Genomic DNA, 18,988 nt, shown 5'->3' on the forward strand with positions numbered 1-18,988 from the left:
CTTTTGGAAATTCCTCTCTTCATCAAGTCTAAAGCATTTCTGAGCAAAATGGTTAAATAAAATGGTAATGCAATATGTAGTTAAAGGAAACTCCAAGTACCATAACTATTACAGTGACAGTGTGACAAACATGATGGTAGTCACTGGCCCTGGTCAAAATTATCGTTCAAATCTGTTTTTTGCATTTTTCACACACATACAAATTAGAATGCTAACTTTGGCCAGTGTATGTGACTAAGTGGCTACTAAAAAAAGACTGGATATACCCCATTTATAATACCTTGGGTTGTCTACGTTTTCAAATGGTATACTATCATGGGGGTAATTTTCATTCCTGGGCTACCATACCGTCTCAAAGGCAACATAAAATATATGAATTGTAGATACTGGGATAATAAGAGGTACCTAAAACAAAATAATAATAAAAAAACAAAATAGTGTGAACTGTTAAAAACAAACAGTGCTTAAATCTTTTTCTAGGACTACCACTCACATGGCCCAGAGCCGTACCAGGCTCTGTATCACAGGCTCAAGGGTGCTAATACTGGCTACAGGGTCCACTTGTCAAAAGTAAAAGATGGGACATCAGGTGTATAGCAAAAATATATATATTGCTTATTCAAGATAAACATTAAAATGCATAACGAGTTCTGAGTACTTTACTAGAATGGTAGTGGGACAAAATATAAACAGTTGATAAAAAAAAAAAAAAGCAATCAATCAAGATTCCACTCACCACCTGAAAACAGTAACCCAGAATATGTAAAAAAAAAAAAAAAATGAAATACTCATTATTGTATTTCATTTTTTTTTTTTTTTTTTTTTTACATATTCTGGGTTACTACTTTTGACAAGTGGACCCTGTAGCCAGTATTGGCACCCTCGAGCCTGTGATACAGAGCCTGGAACGGCTCTGGGCCATGTGAGTGGTAGTCCTAGTATAAGATTTAAGCACTGTTTGTTTTTAACAGTTCACACTCTGTTGTTTTCTATTATTTTATTTTAGGTACCTCTTATTATGCCAGTATCTACAATTCATATTTTTTTTGTTTTTTTTTTAAAACATGTTTATACACTTTTGTTTTACTGGTATTTGTGTATATACTGATATTCATCTTTCTTTATCACAATTTTATGTATACAGTGTTAGGGAAGCACTTTTATATCAGTTACACTAGTTAAAAAACAAAAACAAATTTGGTTTGTTCGATTCTCTGTAGCACACTTTATTTTGCTTTTACTATAAAATCCTTGTGGCATTAAAACTAGGATTAAATCAAACAGAACTAATGTATATTGTCCACCTTTATTTAACTTATTGTAAGTGTACCAGTGAATTTACATTTCTATTTAGTTAGCCAAAGGAATGTGAGTGTACATTTACATACAATGAGCGGTCTGGTGACTCAAAATACAATCACTATTCAAAAGGCACCTTCATAGAGTCTGTGTTGTACATGTGCCAGAAACTTCAGGGCTGTTTCTTCAACCTTCAGATCTACAAGAGAAATATTTGGCACTTGGCTAGTGAGTTCAAATGGTGCTTCATTTAAACTAAACAAGTAAAAAAAAAAAAAAAAAAAAAATAAGATTGTTTCAGTATCATGCATTGATTTCACTTTCACACTGGGATCCAAACATTGAAGACCTTGCACATGGATGTGTGGGCTCTGTTCAGCGAGGTGAATATGTTAACGTGTTTATTAAGCGCTTTCATAAAGGCCTCACCAAAAAGTTTGCCCTGTGCCTGTGGGCCCAGTTCCTTTATCCCCAGATCGGCCAACTTGGGGTCTATGCGGAAAAGAGCTGCGCGGCGCCGCTCTATTGAGAGGGCTGCATTGGTATTCCCGAGAAAACAGAAACCCCTCTGGGTCCATTCTCGGATATCATGTGCCCATTCACGCACCATGTCCGCAGTAAAAGAGTCCACTTTGGTGTACGCATCATCCGCCAGATACATCACATGAGCCAGTGGCTCCATCCCATCCAGGAGCTTGTCTTGCGTCCCTTTAAAGCTTCTCTCGACCCCTCTGTGCGGGTCGCGACCCCCTCGCTCCATAAAGGCCAGCATGAGCTGGTCGAATTCTGGTGTGAAAGCCACCTTGTCTGGTAGGGATGGTCTGGGGCACTCCGCCCTCATCCGTTTGCTTACGCTTTTCTCCAGGGGCTTGTGGATCCAAAAATGCATAAACCTGAGGAGGGGATCAGGTTGGGCCCATTCTTCGGAGCAGGGGTGTAGTACGTTCCTGGGGTCAAACATCCTCTGCCCCGTGGCATCCAGGAATATTTCTTGTTCCTGCATGGCTGCTGTAGCGGATTACTCCTTATCTCCTTTACACTGGGGCTCATCCAGGAAGGCTTCCTTGAAGTAGGCATTGGAGCCCCAATTGCCTTCGTCAGAGTCTGAGACCTCTGCCTGCCACTCATCCAAGATGGAGAGGGAGTGGGTCATATTGTTGTCCTCATCCGAGGAAATCTCCCGAGTGTAAGTGGGGGCCGTCGTCATAGGGCATTTACTGCAGCCTTTTTGGACTCCTCGCCCTTCCAGTGGCGTTTTGCCGGGCGATGTTTTTCCTTAGAGGAGTCATCTGACTCATCCGAGTCTTCCCTGTTATGGGAATGTTTGCCAACCGACTTGTTAGTTTCAGAGGCCGTTGGTAACACCTTTGCCATCGCCTTCTCCAAGGATGCAGCCACTGGTGTGTTGATCATGGCCAGAAGGTTAATCGGATTTTGTGTGTGCTCCATAATTCAGGCACTAACAGGCAAAGATATAGGTATCAGAGGTGAGGGGACCATGTGGGAGGGACTTAGACAGGCCATAGGCCATATAATGCTTGTCGCCCAGTGGCGTGGAAAGCAGACTCTGTAACACTGGGGCTCACCCAGGATATCAGAACTGCTTTAACAGATTCCATTAGGCAGCAATAGAGAATTACCCAAATGGGGGCTCACCCCTTGCCAGACTACTAGGATACACCTAACTGGCAGTCCCACTACCCAGGGGTAACAACACCACCCTGTATAGGTCCCAAACTGGAAATTCAACTCTGTAATTGGGTTGAAAAACCATCGAAACAAGAGCCTTGTGTTGCTGAGAGTGATACTCTGCCGAAAACTACACCAACAAAATGGCCGTCATGGGTCTCGCGAGAGACCCAGGCTAGCTGACAGAAAAAAGCCTACAAAAGGCATTTGAGGGTAAAGTAAAGAAAGACAAGGCTTAATTGAACCGTTCGGCAGAAAACTTTACGAACGGACGTTCGTTTTGGTGAACAAACTGCCGAACGCCAACATAATTGACCTTTCGTATAACCAGTCCGTTCATGCAAATCTAGACAAACAGTAAGCCTGTTTGCCACCCGTTCGTGTAGAGAGGCACGAAACAGTGAATGGCCGATTTGTTCGCGCAATTATAGTGCGAACAGGCGGAAGGAGACGAATGCAGGGTTCTGTGTACTGTGAACACAGTAGGTAGCCCGCTCTGTTCGCACAGATTATAGTGCGAACAGTGCGGGAAAGGAAGATGAAAGTGGCGAACGTAGCCACCAGAGGGAAGGGGGGGATCGATGCTCTCTCAGACTAGGTCTGAGGGGAGAGGGGATAGCCCCTCCAAAGCAACAGCTCAAAATAACACAATAATTAAGGAATCCCCTGTCACCCCCAGTATAACAGAATATAATAATATACAGTTAAGAAATCAGTACTCTGACCTGACTTGTGATGGAGCAGCAAAGAAAGTGGAAATGATTGGTTATGCCTGGACTTATATATACTCTGACTGGCTCTGATTGGTTCTTTCTTTTAACAGTTTTTTCTTTGCTGCTATGGAGTTAGTAAAGAAAGTTAATGCAAAATACGAAGCATCCTGTCATGTTGTAAAATTGTATGGGTGGTAAGCTGCTTGCTACAAAGGGATTGACAAGTAAATCCATGGTTCGATAGTGTGTCATTGATCTAACAGCTATACAGGTTAACTGAATTTTTAGGCTTACTGTTAGAAATAACCTCTTACTCTCTGTTACTAGCTTTAGTTATTTTATTTTATTGCACTTCAAAACAATTAGCCAATGAATGTTGACAACCAACCAAGTTGTGACACTTAAAAATAAATTTCTTCAGCTCTGTTAAACCCAATATCTTTATTATTCTAGACATTGATCTATCCCCCAAACTTTAACTTTACTATCAATATCAAATGAATATATTGAATAAATTGTGCGTTTTGAAAAAGAAGGTTGCATTTATAGCCAAGCAGGACATAAATAATACTAATGTAAACCTACATGAAAAAATACAAAATTTGATTTGACCTAACCTTGATAGTCTCTGTGATGCTGATGAGCAGGTAAGTTTGATCCTAGACAACTAGCTTTGTAAAGGGGAACTATGTTGTGGTGGCTATACCAACCTCTAATAAAGGAGTCAGTTTCTGCTGAACCTACTGCATATTCCTTTTGTGATCCAGCTTCTCAGTCAATCCACAAACAGAAGTCTCAAGAAGACTAATCAGCAATAACAAAGAAAAAAACTAAAATATTGTCAGAAATGAGCAGTGGTCATCACAAATTCTTCTAAATCAAGAGAAAGTTACTTTACTTCCTCACCAGACCAGCAATCTACAAAGTAATGCTTAGATGAAATCACCTCCCTGCGACAGTGGTTATGGTTGTGGTGATGGAAGTGGGGTAGCAGGAAAAATATCCCCACGACATGTGCAGTGATGATGGTTGTGCTGGAGTTAGCAGGGTAGGAAGTAAAATATGTGGAGCGATATCTTTTTAACAAGTTCGAAAAGTTTCCACAATCGTACAGTTCATAAATGGTCATTAAAGGGACACTATAGTCACCAGAACATCTACAGCTTATTGAATTTGTTCTGGTGAGTAGAATCATTACCTTCAGGCTTTTTGCTGTAAACACTGTCTTTTCAGAGAAAATGCAGTGTTTATATTACAGCCTAGTGATAACTTCACTGGCCATTCCTCAGATGGCTGTTAGAGATCCTTCCTGGGTCATGGCTGCCTAAAATGCATCCAAACATTCAGTATCTCCTCCCTTTGCATGCAGACACTGAACTTTCCTCATAGAGATTCATTAATTCAATTCATCTCTATGAGGAGATGCTGATTGGCCAGGGCTGTGTTTGAACCATGCTGGCTCTGGCACTGATCTGCCTCCTTGTCAGTCTCAGCCAATCCTATGGGGAATCATTGTGATTGCATTAGGCCACCCATTCTGATGATGTCAGCAGACTCTTGTTTTTCTGAGGCAAACAACATGCAGATCTACAGCTTCAGGCTTGAATACAGTAGGATTTTGCTATATTTATGGAGGCATGAGGGGCCCACGGGGGCTAGATGGTGGTTTTAACACTATAGGGTCAGGAATACATGTTTGTGTTCCTGACCCAATAGTGATCCTTTAAGTTTGAAAAAAGAGAACAAAAATGAATTGCAGAAAAATGAACCCATAGAAATATGACCGGTCTGCCTGAAATGCCTGAAGTTTGGTTTTCAGCAACACATCCAAAGCACGTTGATTGGATTGATGTGCTCATGGACAGAGCTGCATAATGTGATGGTTATTTATAAATAAAGTATAATTATAATAATAACAGTTCCATTAGTTCCATTAGTGCATATTGGTGCTTTCAGTTTTAATGCAGTCGTTGGAGCCTACGGATTGAAGCAATATTAATAAACCAAAAGTAAAAAAATGAATTATAAAAATAAATAAATGTAAATATTACATGTGAACTTTTTAGCCCGTTAGCCCTGTGTTACTAGCCAGGCTTAAAGGCAACTCACCCTGCAAACCAATACCCTTAAATGTGAGTGGTGGGAGAGAACACGGAAGTCGCTTGGGCAGTCACTCTGCCTCTTTATGACTTGCACAGCTGCTAAATACTCCCCACATGTGAGTGCACACTATTTGGACTTATTCACTAAAGTGAAAATTAAAAATAAATGTAAAGTGGATTTCAAATTTAAGGGCAGAGTAGCCAAACCGAAAGAATAGCTGACTTCCAGTTCGGCTATTTGGATCTTAAATTTGAAATTCACTTTAAATTCACTTATAATTCTCACTTTGGTAAATGGCCCGGTATGAGTTGCTGCATGCCTGGCACAGATTGTGAATTCCATATTTATAGTGTTACCTCTTCACTGATGACATAGCAGCACAGTTAGAGCATTCTAAAGCTTCTTATCCACTAACCAGGGCTACCTTTTAACTTACAACTAGCTAGCAGTCAAGTGGCTACCTGATACTTTATTACTTTAGAATGCAATACTTAGATTAAATCACCTCCCTGCAATCACTCTCATTCTTGCATTTCTTGCCCATGGATTCTTGGTGAACAATATGTAAAAATATTTTCAGATAAGAATGTCCGGATACCATTCTGCCAGAGAACTGCTCTATAACTTTGATAGCAACCATTCCCACTCTGTACACAAGAAGACGTTTTAAGCCAAGAATTAGTAATGTGACAGTCAATAGGGAATTGTAGTCCCAAAAAAAAAAAAACCCCAGCTAGAATCCATCAATTTATCCAATCCTGCTGTGGTCATAAATAAAGCCTCAAATATTGTGTGACAGTCAACGGGGAATTGTAGTCCAAAAAAACAGCTAGAATTCTTCAATGTATCCAACCCTGCTGTGTTCAGTCATAAATAAAGCCTCAAATATCGTGTGCTTTTGAAATCTTTTTTACTAACTTGAAAATATTTTTTTTTCTTTTCTATAAACCACAAATATTTAACGTTATGTCCAATTTTTTAAACTAAAGAAACCAAAATGTCTCTATATTTGATTTATGTCAAAATATAAAACTCTTGATTTAGAGTTATTTTTTATTGTTATAGCAGAAAAAATGTTCCTCTACACATCTATTCATAATGTCCCTCTCAAGCTATAATTAAAATAGATACAAAATTAAGTTGCGCTTTACCTTTAAATAATAAAAAAAAAAATAGACATTTGATGTAGTGAAGAAAACCAACGTAGCCATTCAGCCTGGCGGCTAATAAAATATATTAAAAAAGTGCAAATAACTGTGTGTAAGAAAACAACATTTAGTTAATAAGTCCCTGTGTGCAAATACAAGCAAAGGTGAAACAATATAAATGGCATAACATTATTTGGTGATAGTGGTCACTCTTATGGACCACCTTACAGTCAATGCTTTATGTAGGTTCACAGTAGAAAATGCTTAGGTAGCAAAGAGACAAAAGAAAATAAGCATAGTGTAAGACTGTTAATAAGTATAGAGGAGGGAAAGGGAGGGAGAACCCCCTAACCATCTATTCACTCTGTATTACAGGATCATAATAAAAATAGTCCTTCAGTCATTGTGACAATGTTGTGCTTGTTTAGTGCCTGTGCCATTAAAAGTGTCATGAGTGACATTATATCATTATTATTGGTGCTCATTTCATTGACCTCGGAGGGTTGAAAGGTTGGGCGAACAGGTCAGGCTATAAAGATGTGACCTACAGGTTATACAACAATGTCTATTAGAAGCACACCAGATTACTAGCTGGCTTAATGGTGATACAATATTGTACGATGATGTGGATTAATTCAGCCTGTCGTCTAATAAATATAGGTATAGCAAAACCAGCAAATATAAGAGAAGAGGTGATATTATGATATTCTTATAAAACCTTGTTTTCAAGCTTTTGTCTAAACTCCTTAGAGTATTAATGATGATTTCCCTCAAATTTTAAAATCAATCTCAAGTTCAATACATAGTATTTTATCAATTAAATGCTTATCAATACATATTGAGTGAAATTCAATTTTAAGTGGACCTTTTTTTTTTTTTTTTTTTTTTTTTTTAGAATTTGGACATAATACTGACCTTACTAATCATCTTTGCTTTACTTCTGGCTACAAAAGGCAGAACCCTCAACCCCTTATTTTATGATATTTTATTGTGAAGTGTTATTTAGAACTCTAAAGCATGCAGGTAGATTTGTATTTAGAATCAAGGTACACTCAGACTCCCAAACAAAGTAATTTTGTGTATCCTGTGCATCCTGTTTAGGAATTTACAATGCGTCCATAGAAGTTCGATATAATATAATAAAATCCACAATGTACACATTAAGAATGATATAAAGTACATGAGGAATATGCGATTAAATTATAGCTGTAATAGACTTTATACACATATAAAGAATGTGTTAAAGACAAACTATGAATACATCAAATAATTAATTATTTCCTTCATTTACCTGCCAATACACACAACACATTTAGTAAATTACTATAATAATATAACAAAAAATTTACAAAAATAAACTTTGAATTTGTTAGTTGTATCTTAAATATCGCATATTGATTTATATATTAAAAATAGACTAAGCAAAAATATAAAAAAAATATTAAATAATAACACTTGTTAGATGAATAAAACAAGCTGTAACAAGTGTCTTATACAAAAATAAATCACAATAACAACAGCAATAATAATAAAAACAATATACAAACACAAGATGTATAAAGTTCAGTTTCCTACAAATCATCGAATGTAGGAGACAGCAAGATGTACTCAGTACAATATGATATCTTTGTAAATGATACTTAAACACACACCAGGCATATTATTTTTCTTTCTGATACTTACATATCCATCCCAGGTGCTCCGGGGATTCGTGTCTGTCCAGGGCATATAAGACTTACTCCACGACAATCGCAGAGCTTGCAAGCATCAGTCTGAGCTGATCTGACAGGGCTCAGGTAAGCAAAATGAAGAAATAAGTAAAGGATATTGAAAGTCATCATGGTGAGCCCCGTCTCAGCAGCTCCCATGCTGTATTATTTGAATTCCATTTTTTCTATTGTCATGTCCTTAACTTTTATCTGTACTGAATTGGAGCTGGGAGATAGAACAGTTTGTGTTTCTTGTGTGCAACGTGTGCCTATTTTTAGTCTGCATTCAGACTGACTAACCATGTATTCCTGCGAGAGCTCCTCCTGTCTTTAACTTTGCAAAACTATTATATTTTTTTCCCCTCAAACCTAAAGACAGCTTAAGATATTTATTAGCACTCAAATCGTTAAAATATCTAATTTATTGGTCATTTAAAAAGGAGACGGATTTTCGGATTTGAGTTCATGATTTCTTCGGAATTAAAGAGCACACGGTGGTAAAATTGGTGGTGAAAACAAAAAAAAAAATATATTTCTGAGAAATTAATAATAAATGTATTCAATTTGATCATATAAATACTTAAAGATGGCTTACTCTAAGTAGGTGCATAAACATATTTGAGATGGTTACATTATGTTCTGGAAGATCTGAGAGTAGCTGCCAAAACAGACAGTGTGTGACGTGTCTATCCCTTACACAGAATTAGATTTCTGCTAATATTATCCACTCCCATTAATTATTTGAAGGATCAGTCATGCTGTAATATAACGCCAAATATAAAAAGAGCAGAGAAGTCCAAATAGGTGTTTAAATGTTACAGGAGTTGCCAATTTAGCATTTTACTGCTTTAAGAATCAAACACAATTTATAAAAAAGCGGATAATGAGAGTTGCAGGGAGAGAGTGATTCTAATTGTTAATGGCCAATTAGAGCATAGCTAGAATTCAAAAAAGATTATAATAGCAGACTACATATATATATACACACACACATATACACACATATACACTAACAGCAGTACCCTACCTGCTGTGAAAACCTTAAAGCGGCACTGTCACAGTCTGCAGCTACTGAACTCAGCAATGGCGCGGACCTGAGAGCGGGAAGGAGAAGGCGACCAATCCGGCAAAGGCCTCCTTCCACAGGCTCAGACAAACGCTGCGCTACACCACACTCAGACTGGACAACCTCCTCAAAGTCTCACCCCTCTCCCTACGGGGAAACTCCACTCCAACCGAGAGAAAACAACCTGCTGGTGGACCTCGAACTCTGGCTGCAAGTTACAATGAGGCTGACAGTCCAAGTGCTTGGACGTACGCCAAGTCACTCAGATTAACTTAATTGGCAAGAAGTCCAGGGAGAATGTCTCCACACTTTCTATCCTATGAAAACCTTAAAGCGGCACTGTCACAGTCTGCAGCTACTGAACTCGGCAATGGCGCGGACTGGGGAGCGGGAAGGAGAAGGTGACCAATCCGGCAAAAGCCTACATGCCACAGGCTCAGACCAATGCTGTGCTACACCACACTCAGACGGGACTACCCTATCAAAGCCTCACCCCTCTCCCTATGGGGAAACTCCACTCCAACCGAGAGAAAACAACCTGCTGGTGGACCTCGAGCTCTGGCGGCAAGTTACAATGAGGCTGACAGTCCAAGTGCTCGGACGTACGCCGAGTCACTCAGATTAACTTAATAGGCAAGAACTCCAGGGAGAATGTCTCCACACTTTCTATCCTATGGGACAGTAACACTGTTAGAAGAAACTTAAGCACTACTATTGCCTAGCACTCAGTTATCCTTTACTGGAAAACGTACCCTATGTTGTATAAGCACAGCTAATTAACATCAGAGATAGTCATATTTGACGGCACCTATATGCATACATGTGTAGAGGTACTACCGAATCCTGTGAAACTATCTAGTGACACCGACATGATCCAGCCTGATATTGTCTTATCTTATTGACTCTTAGTATGTTATGTTTTTTCATGTCCCACGGTATATCTACGTCTTAACTGTGTACCACTCTTGATATCCTAAATAAAATGTGCACAGTTTAATCTAAATGCCTATACTGTTAAATTTAATGTTAACACCTGTTTTGCTTTTGCTGTTGTGGCATAGCGAGAATGCCTGTTACTTTCATTCACATCAAAAATAAAGAATTAAAAAAATTACAAAAAATGAAACACAGATTAGGAGAGAGAAGAGGAAGCGATTGGGAAAATGTAAGTGACTTTCCCGCATGAAATGAATACTATAGTGTTTGGTATACAAACCTGTATTCCTAACACTATATTCCCTAGTCCATAGTTAGCTGTCGCTTTCTAGTTGATGGTCCAATCCAAAGAATCTCATTGAGAAGCATTGTGACTGATGTCCTGTGCGGTGAGCGGTATGCACATATCCAAATGCTTCTCATAGGAAATAGTTGAATTCAGCTTCCTATGATCTGCTTGTGGTCAAATGACAGGGTTTCTCTTGGCCATTGTAGAGGAAGTGCCCGTAGTAGCTGTCAGGAAGTAGCATGTTTAATCCTACAATGTAAACATTGTATTTCTATAAAAACTGCATTGTTTTAGATTGCAGGGTTAAAACGGCGACTTTAGTGGACCTTTAATAGATATACAGGGAAGGGAATCTAACTCACGATTTAAGGCTCTTAATATGGTACATCCAGACTTAAAGGGGCACTTAATGACACAAAGCAACTTTAGCATAATTAAGTGGTTTTGGTGCAGCTCCTGCAGTCTCATGATTCAATTATCTGCCATTAAGGAGTTAATTGCTTTGTTCATGCAGCCCTAACCACACCTCCCCTGGCTATGACTCACAGCAAGGTCACAATATTGTATTTCCAAAGCGATTATACATATAAATGTTTTGTGGATACCACCTTCCTCCAGCTCGTTCACTTAGATCCATCTTTCATTTTTCCATATGTGCGTTCCAGGCCTCTCCTAGGTGTGTGTTTTACAATTTGTGTTTCTCAAAGTACTTAAAGAAACACTACAGGCACCAAAACAACTTAATCTAAATGAAGTTGTTATAATGCCAGGAGGCACCTGGAGGCACTCTCACCTCCAGGGTTTAAACCATTATCATACCCCAAAGTTGCCTCCAGTGGGGACGTCCACTTCCAGCTTCAGATTCAAGAAGTGCAGAGTGCCGCCTGGCAGAGAGCATTCTGCTGACACTCCCAGCCAATCAGTGACTCCCCATTCACAAAACTGGCTTGGAAGAGGAAAAACAGAGGTGCCCCTGCCTGACAGCCCCTGCCTGGAAAACAATGACGCTGGAGGCAACTTTGGAGTTAAACCGTTTGTGAATGGTTTTACCCCTTGAGGTAGGAGTGCCTCTGGGTTTCTCCTGGAACCATAACAACTTAATTTAGGTGAAGTTGTTTTGGTACCTGGAGTGTCCCTTTAAGGACAAAACACCCAGTAACTTAATATGCATCAGATGAAAAAAAGACAACATTCATGTTTTGTATTATAATATTTCAACTTAACAATGTAACAGTGATGAGTACCCCACTGGAAACCACAAGAATTGACATTCTAGTACGATGATCCTATTTTCATTAATATTAATCCCAGTGTAAATTATAAATGTAACATGTACTAAGGAGCTTAATTTAAATTTCCATAGTGTATATAATTTTAAAGGGCACTAAATATTTAAGGTGCAATTATCCTTCTTTTTTTTTTTAATAAATTGAACTACCCAAATCATTTTTAAAGATTGCTAAAATAATTTCATTTAGGAAAAATAAATAAAATGCTCAAAGATGAAAGTAATTTTTTATTTTGAGTGTTACTTTTCTTTTTTATAAAAAATAAAAAGATCAAGATTAAAAATATGGATGGAAATAGTTAGGTACATAATAACAGTTCCCTTGATAAACCATCACTTAAAGGAATCTCTAAGATTCAAATAACCAGAGTGAGGAGAAACTTCAAGCGAGATTATAAAATTCAGGCAAATCATATAAATGGGTGACTCATAAAGAAATGCTACAATAAGAATACAATAAAGAAAGACTTTAAACTGACGGCCAAAGTTAACAGGAAGGAATTATTGAATCCTAATAAAAGAAGAGAAAGGAATTCCAGCATGTGTTTTAAACAAAATTTAATACGCGGCTTCAGAAGATTAGAAATCTTTTTAAAAAAAATATTGGATCCAATAAAAACATGAAATAATTGGGTAGCACCTAGTTATGTTTCAAAACAGCAATAATCTGCCCGAATACAAAAAGAAATAAAATTCCCCATTTAGTAGATATACAGCAAATTAATTATGCATTTTTTTCAATGAGATATATCTAGAAACATCTTGCAAAAGCTGCAAATCTCTGGTCTGCAGCCTTTACAAGCCCTCCTCTTTTTCCCCAGCCCAGACCTTCTGTGGCTGTCCAATCACAGACTTCGAATGCAGCTCAATTAGAAGTCTTTGCAAGGCAGGTGTTCTGGGCAATTGCTGCCTCTTGAGTTTAGCGCCAATGTGCTAGCCAAACCAGTAACAAACAGGACCTGTTGTCTGCTTGAAAGCCAAGGGTTGTAGCCAGGTTAAAAGGACACTCCAGGCACAACTACATCCAAATGAAGTTATTATGGTGCCAGGAGGCCCCTGGAGACTTTCTACCTCAAGGGATGGAAATTCAGAAGCAGGATGCCACCAGAGGAGCAGTGGATATCACAGCTTGATGCATCTTAGGGTTACAAAAGTTTGAGAACCCCTTGGATTGTTCAGTGTGGAATGAGTTTGCAAGACAGGCAAGGACTTATAAGGGCTTTCCCATGCTATACAAGTTCAGTCAGAATGTCTAGATTGGTTGTCTTGTAAGCCAACCAGTCTGAACACTTTGACAGGTAACCCTCACTTCTCGCAAGAAGAAGTTGCAATTTATTTTCATCAATTTTTTTGTGAATCAGATTTTTTATTTTTAATAGTAGTTTAATTCATGTTTTTATGTAGCCTTTGGTGGGGCTGAAAAAAGAAGGTTTGAGAAGAAAGAAGACGTCTGATGGTATTTTTGTTTTACAGGTATTAGATTTATGGCTGGGATATGCAGATTTTTTCTAATTGTAGGGTAGTGGCTAGCAGCTTTTTAACCTCTAGCCAGCTGGGGGAGTGAGGGGAGGACCTGGATAAAGGCTTGGGGGCTGATGGACAATGATATATTCAGTCCCTTTCAGTATTAAATTAAAAGCCTGGGGGTTGCTTTCACCCCCTTTAAGACATTATTAGCCCCCTCCCACTGCATGCGGGGGTGGGCTACGTGGGACAACAGGCTTTTCATTTATTATTTTATTAGGCCTCACCCGCTGCCTATGGGTGGGAACTTGGGGGCCAACCCACCGCTTAACAGGTGGGGCTAGGGGGATGGACAGTGACCCGTCCACCCCCAATAATTAAATTTTCACATCCCATACAATTAACCAATGGAAAATAGATGTTTTGTATACACTTTGAACAGGTATATTAAATATATTTATCTTGTTATGTTATCTTTGATAAAAATGACATCATACTGAATGGGTTAATAGTTAATAGAAATACAATGTATCTTTTGAAATTGTTACCGCCCAGCTTGGAGATAATGAATCCAACGGTTATGACAATGTAATTATCTCCAAGCGCCCAAAATATCATGTTTTCTTGCAACATACAAAACAGGATAAAAATACATAACTTTAACATTTTAATATACAATTTGTGCATTCTACCATTCATTATGTAGCCCAGATCTGAGCGCAGCAGATAGTCGAATAGTGCTCAGAACTCACGAACGGTAAGGTTAGTTTTCTTATTATAAAGTCTGTTTGTGTCTTTTGTCCCGAGCCTAAGATGGCGTCCATGTTTTTAGGTGCGTTAATGGGCAGCAGGACCTCGACCCCAAACTCATGGAACGAATAGCGGCCAGGGGTTTACACAAATCCCCGCTCTCCTGATGGTTGTCCCAGCCGTTCGGGAAACGAACGGAGACCGCCGGGAAGGGGCACTTAACCTGCGGTTAACCGCAAAACCAACATTCTAATTGAGGCCACATGCCAGGCAGTAGGTGGTCCTTGTTCGTGAGTCTTTCGTTAGTTTGAGTTCGGGACATAGGGCCCGAACGAGAATGCCCTGAGACCGTCAATTAGGCTGCGGTTAACCGCAGACCGCAGCTTCCTTGGCAATTAATTAGGGACACGTTCCGCTCGTAGGGTGGTCGGCTGTTCAGGTATTGGAAAGGTGACAAGGGTTAAGTGGCGGCACACGCCAGGGGCCGGGTGGTCTGTTGTTCGTATACACGAATGGGTAGCGGGCAATCGGTTTGGGAATTGGGTTACACAGTTAAAATACCGAAACAAGGTTCTGTGTGGAAATAGAGAAGAGCAACGTTGTGACAGCTGTAGTGTTTTTGTAACATATATATTTTACCATTTTTATCTCAGACATTTACAACTTTGGAAATGACAGTGAGAAGTTGAGTAATAGAGAGACATTTGCTTTTTCTTTCAGTTTTAATACAAGTACAGGAGGCATCCAGATTTTCACAGTAGCAGAAAGCATATCACAGGTAGGTGCAATACAACGTGGGAATTTTTTAACCTCGCTAAATGAAATTGCTTTTAATAAAGAGTTTTAATAGCACCTGTCAATATTGTCGAATGACATGCCGAAGACTGTGAATGGCTCAGAATGTTACATACATTGACACTGCCCACGTTATTCGACCTGTTACATGTCTCACTTGCTACACACACGAAAAGAAAAGCTTCACCTTTATATAAGATTTTATATTTTCACATTAAGATGTTAACTCTTGCATTGAGTAAATGGCAACTTGACTACAACTTAAGTATATTTGTAATGGAGAAACCAAAAGTACAAATTTGCAAGAATTGTTAATCACCCTCACTAGAGTTAGGCAGATCCTTTGTTATTTTGACATATCACTGTTGCTGAAAGTTAAAAATTATGTAATGTTTATAGGAACACTCCAAGTACCATAACCACTACAGCTTGGTGCTCCATCTCACTGTATGCAGTCAAATCACTTTTGAACCGTTTTATGTAGGAACTTCCATTAGCTCTCCTAAGCTACGTCATGCAGTGCTGAGCTTAGCTCATTGGCTTAAAGCATCAGCTGACTACTGTTAGTCTATGCGCTAAGCCCTGTACTCCCGAGTTTGCTCAAACATACTAGTAGAGTCCCAATGTCAATATTAAGAGTCATAAATCTGATTCTACTGGCTACTCTCACGTATCATGCATTAAATATCTATCTCACAGATAGTCAGTAAATCCTAGGATTCTGTTTTTTTGGATACAGTTATATGGGATGAACATACGTTTGAGTTTCCTGTTTAGGAACATCCAGTTCCTGGGTTTGGTAGTGCAGCTGGGGAGCAGGTCACAGGGGAACCCAGGTAAGAAGTTAAACTGTTCAAAAAAAGGTGTGACTACTTGCAATGTTGGGTGAGTTGTAGCGATTATGTTACTTGGTGTATTCTTTTCAATTATATCTATTAAAATATAAAATAGTAGACTTGTTCACAGCAGAAAAATTACATTTGTCCAATAGATTTGGCCAAAATGTTATTTGTTTTGGTTGGACCAAATTCTGTACATGTTGCGTTTTGTTTTAGATGAATTTAACCCATGCAACCATTTCATGAAAAACAAATCGGACGAACCAAAATTACTCGTAAATGTGTCTATTAGTGTACAGCAATAACAAAAAAATCTGATTGTTCTCTATTTCTCCCTCTTTTCTGGTGCTATGGAAAGAACTCTAAATCATAAAACAAATGAAACAGCTAGTCTGTAGCCATTCTTTTTGTTTTGTGAATTGCCCGTATAGTGTTTTTAAGTTATGGAATTCTGTCGAATTGCCAATCGCCCAAAATTCAGACGAATCCCGATTTTTTTTGTTACGGAATGTTCAAGTCTGTTGTATACCAAACAAACCTCATTGCTGCATAAATCACTTGCTAAGAATGAATTCTCTGAAACCTAGCAAAATACGCTGGGGTTGTAGCTATTTAAGTGAAATAAGTTAACAGTGAAATGCCTGCAAGTATTGGACTGTTTCAGTCAATTCTTAATAACCCAAGGGAAATGTAATGAAAATTTACATGGGATATAAAGTAAAATAAGGAAATCACTGATTGGTACTATTACAGCAAACACAAACGCAACATGTTTTTGATATATCAAAATAAAAAAAAATCTGTTCTGTTTCTGCCATAACTTAGCCTTTCTTACAAAAACAAAAACAAATTTATATTATGATTTAGTAGTTTTCAAGTTTACGTGTGTCTTCAATCCTAAACATGTGTTGAGTAGTGATGTCCCTAACAGTTCGCCAGGAACCATTCGCCGGCGAACATAGCGTGTTGGCGGTCACGCACATGCGCAATGTTCGGTCCGCCCCTATTCGTCATCATTGAGTAAACTTTGACCCTGTACCTCATAGTCAGCAGACACATTCCAGCCAATCAGCAGCAGACCCTCCCTCCCAGACCCTACCACCTCCATGACAAATAGGGGGCGGACCGAACATCGCGCGTGTTCGCGACCGCGAACACGCTATGTTCGCCGGTGAACGGTTCCCGGCGAACTGTTCGGGACATCACTAGTGTTGAGATGTTTTGCGCTGTTTGTGAGATGATTTTTAAATCACTGACCTTTAACACTGTTTTATTCGGGTTCAACAACCTAACACGCGAGAGCTGACCTTAGACATACACAGCAGATGGTGGGCGATAAAGACTTTACCTAATAGGTTTGCTTAGAACTTTTTTAATGGATGACTAACATCAAAGGAAATAGCTATTAGATGCTATAACTGCTTATTCTTCCTTCACATCATGATTATTTGCTGTTGACTACAATTTGTGAAGAGAAAAGGCCACCATCAGGTCCTTTCTGACCTCTAGAGGTCTAGAGCATGATTAAGAAGGACCATTGGTTGCTCTTTTTTCTAAATGTGGATATTTTGACACTCCAACACTACTGTTAGATTGTATATTTTTTTTACTAAGATTCTGGAACACGTAATGGTCATTGTAGTTGTGGTTAAACAAGTTGTGTGTTCTAGGCATGTAGAGAAGAATTATATTTTCTGGGAAGTGTGATAAATTGATATGGGTATTTCACCTTTTTATTTTTTCTTATGTTTAACAGGGTTATTTTCTTTAGAGTGTTAATTCAAAGTGAAAAAAATCCCTACTGGAGTATGTCCTTTATCCTTTCAGTTTTTGCCTCTAAGGTATTATACTTGAAATTCACCTTGAAGTCTCACTTTAGTAAATAACTCTTTAGAGTAAGACATTTCTTATTATTTGCAAAGGATCCACCCATCTTACAATGCTCAAACTGGCCGTAACAATTTTTGGTAATCTTTTTAGGAAAGTACTGCGTGTGGTGATAAATGACTGAGAGTGGGTTAAACGGTTTACGTTGACCACTCTAGTTTTAAATTTGTCTTTTTTTATTTTCTTTAATGCCAGTTGCTCTCAACTCAGTCCTTGATGGACACTTTTAGTCCATCATCTAGCCATTTCACAGTTATGCCCCAATGGGGCTACTGGCAAAATCTGCACTGTTCGTATGCAATGATGTCCAAGTTGGGAACCGATAAATTATGGCACTGTGCACTTGACAGAGATTGGAGGATACATATCAATGATACACTTAAAGAGAGATAGTCATGTTCATGGCTACAATGTAGAATAGTTAGGTGTACATGAGAGATAAAGAATTAGACTTGTATATTTTTGTCTGGTCATTTTTCTTGAAACATGCAATAATAAGTGAAAGTGCCCTACGAACATTGAGATATTTAATATTTTTTTAATCTAATCAATTTTTTTCATCTAGTCTATTTTACAAAGCTTTTAGTTTACCAAACCTCAATACAGCTGATAACATTACCACTAGGACAGTTTTATAAAAAGAACAATGTTTTTTAAAAAAAGTAAAGTGTCTCTCTACCATAATGGGCAATTAAGTGAAATAAATATAGTACATAAGAAATGGAAACACACAGCTAATATTAAAAGATTGATATCTGGGTCAATTTGTTCTTATGGCTGACTCAAAACATATTTAACCTATGGTCATTATGTGTGATATATTAGTCTGAGAGCTAAGTAGATTTCGAGTTTGGCTTGAAAAGAAATAAAAAGACGATGTGAAATCAAGTGTAAAATACCACTGCAATAGCATGGTTTAAAATAGATTCAGTAAGATGCTGCATATTGCTGAACAAATCTTGATAAATATTGGGCACTGAACCTTGAATAAAGAAATATGTGCACAGGTTTTT

At 38.4% G+C, this 18,988-nt stretch overlaps 1 protein-coding gene across 1 annotated transcript in view; it reads right to left on the reverse strand.

Annotated features, from left to right (window-relative positions):
- Positions 1 to 8,793, reverse strand: part of LHCGR (luteinizing hormone/choriogonadotropin receptor) — a 151,416-nt gene extending 142,623 nt beyond the window's left edge. The window contains 1 exon segment of the mRNA XM_063441477.1: positions 8,636 to 8,793. Within this exon segment, the coding sequence (XP_063297547.1) occupies positions 8,636 to 8,793 (158 nt within the window).
- Positions 8,794 to 18,988: the final 10,195 nt, after the last annotated feature.

This window comes from Pelobates fuscus, chromosome 2 (assembly GCF_036172605.1).
Source record: "Pelobates fuscus isolate aPelFus1 chromosome 2, aPelFus1.pri, whole genome shotgun sequence".
Lineage (NCBI taxonomy): Eukaryota > Metazoa > Chordata > Amphibia > Anura > Pelobatidae > Pelobates > Pelobates fuscus.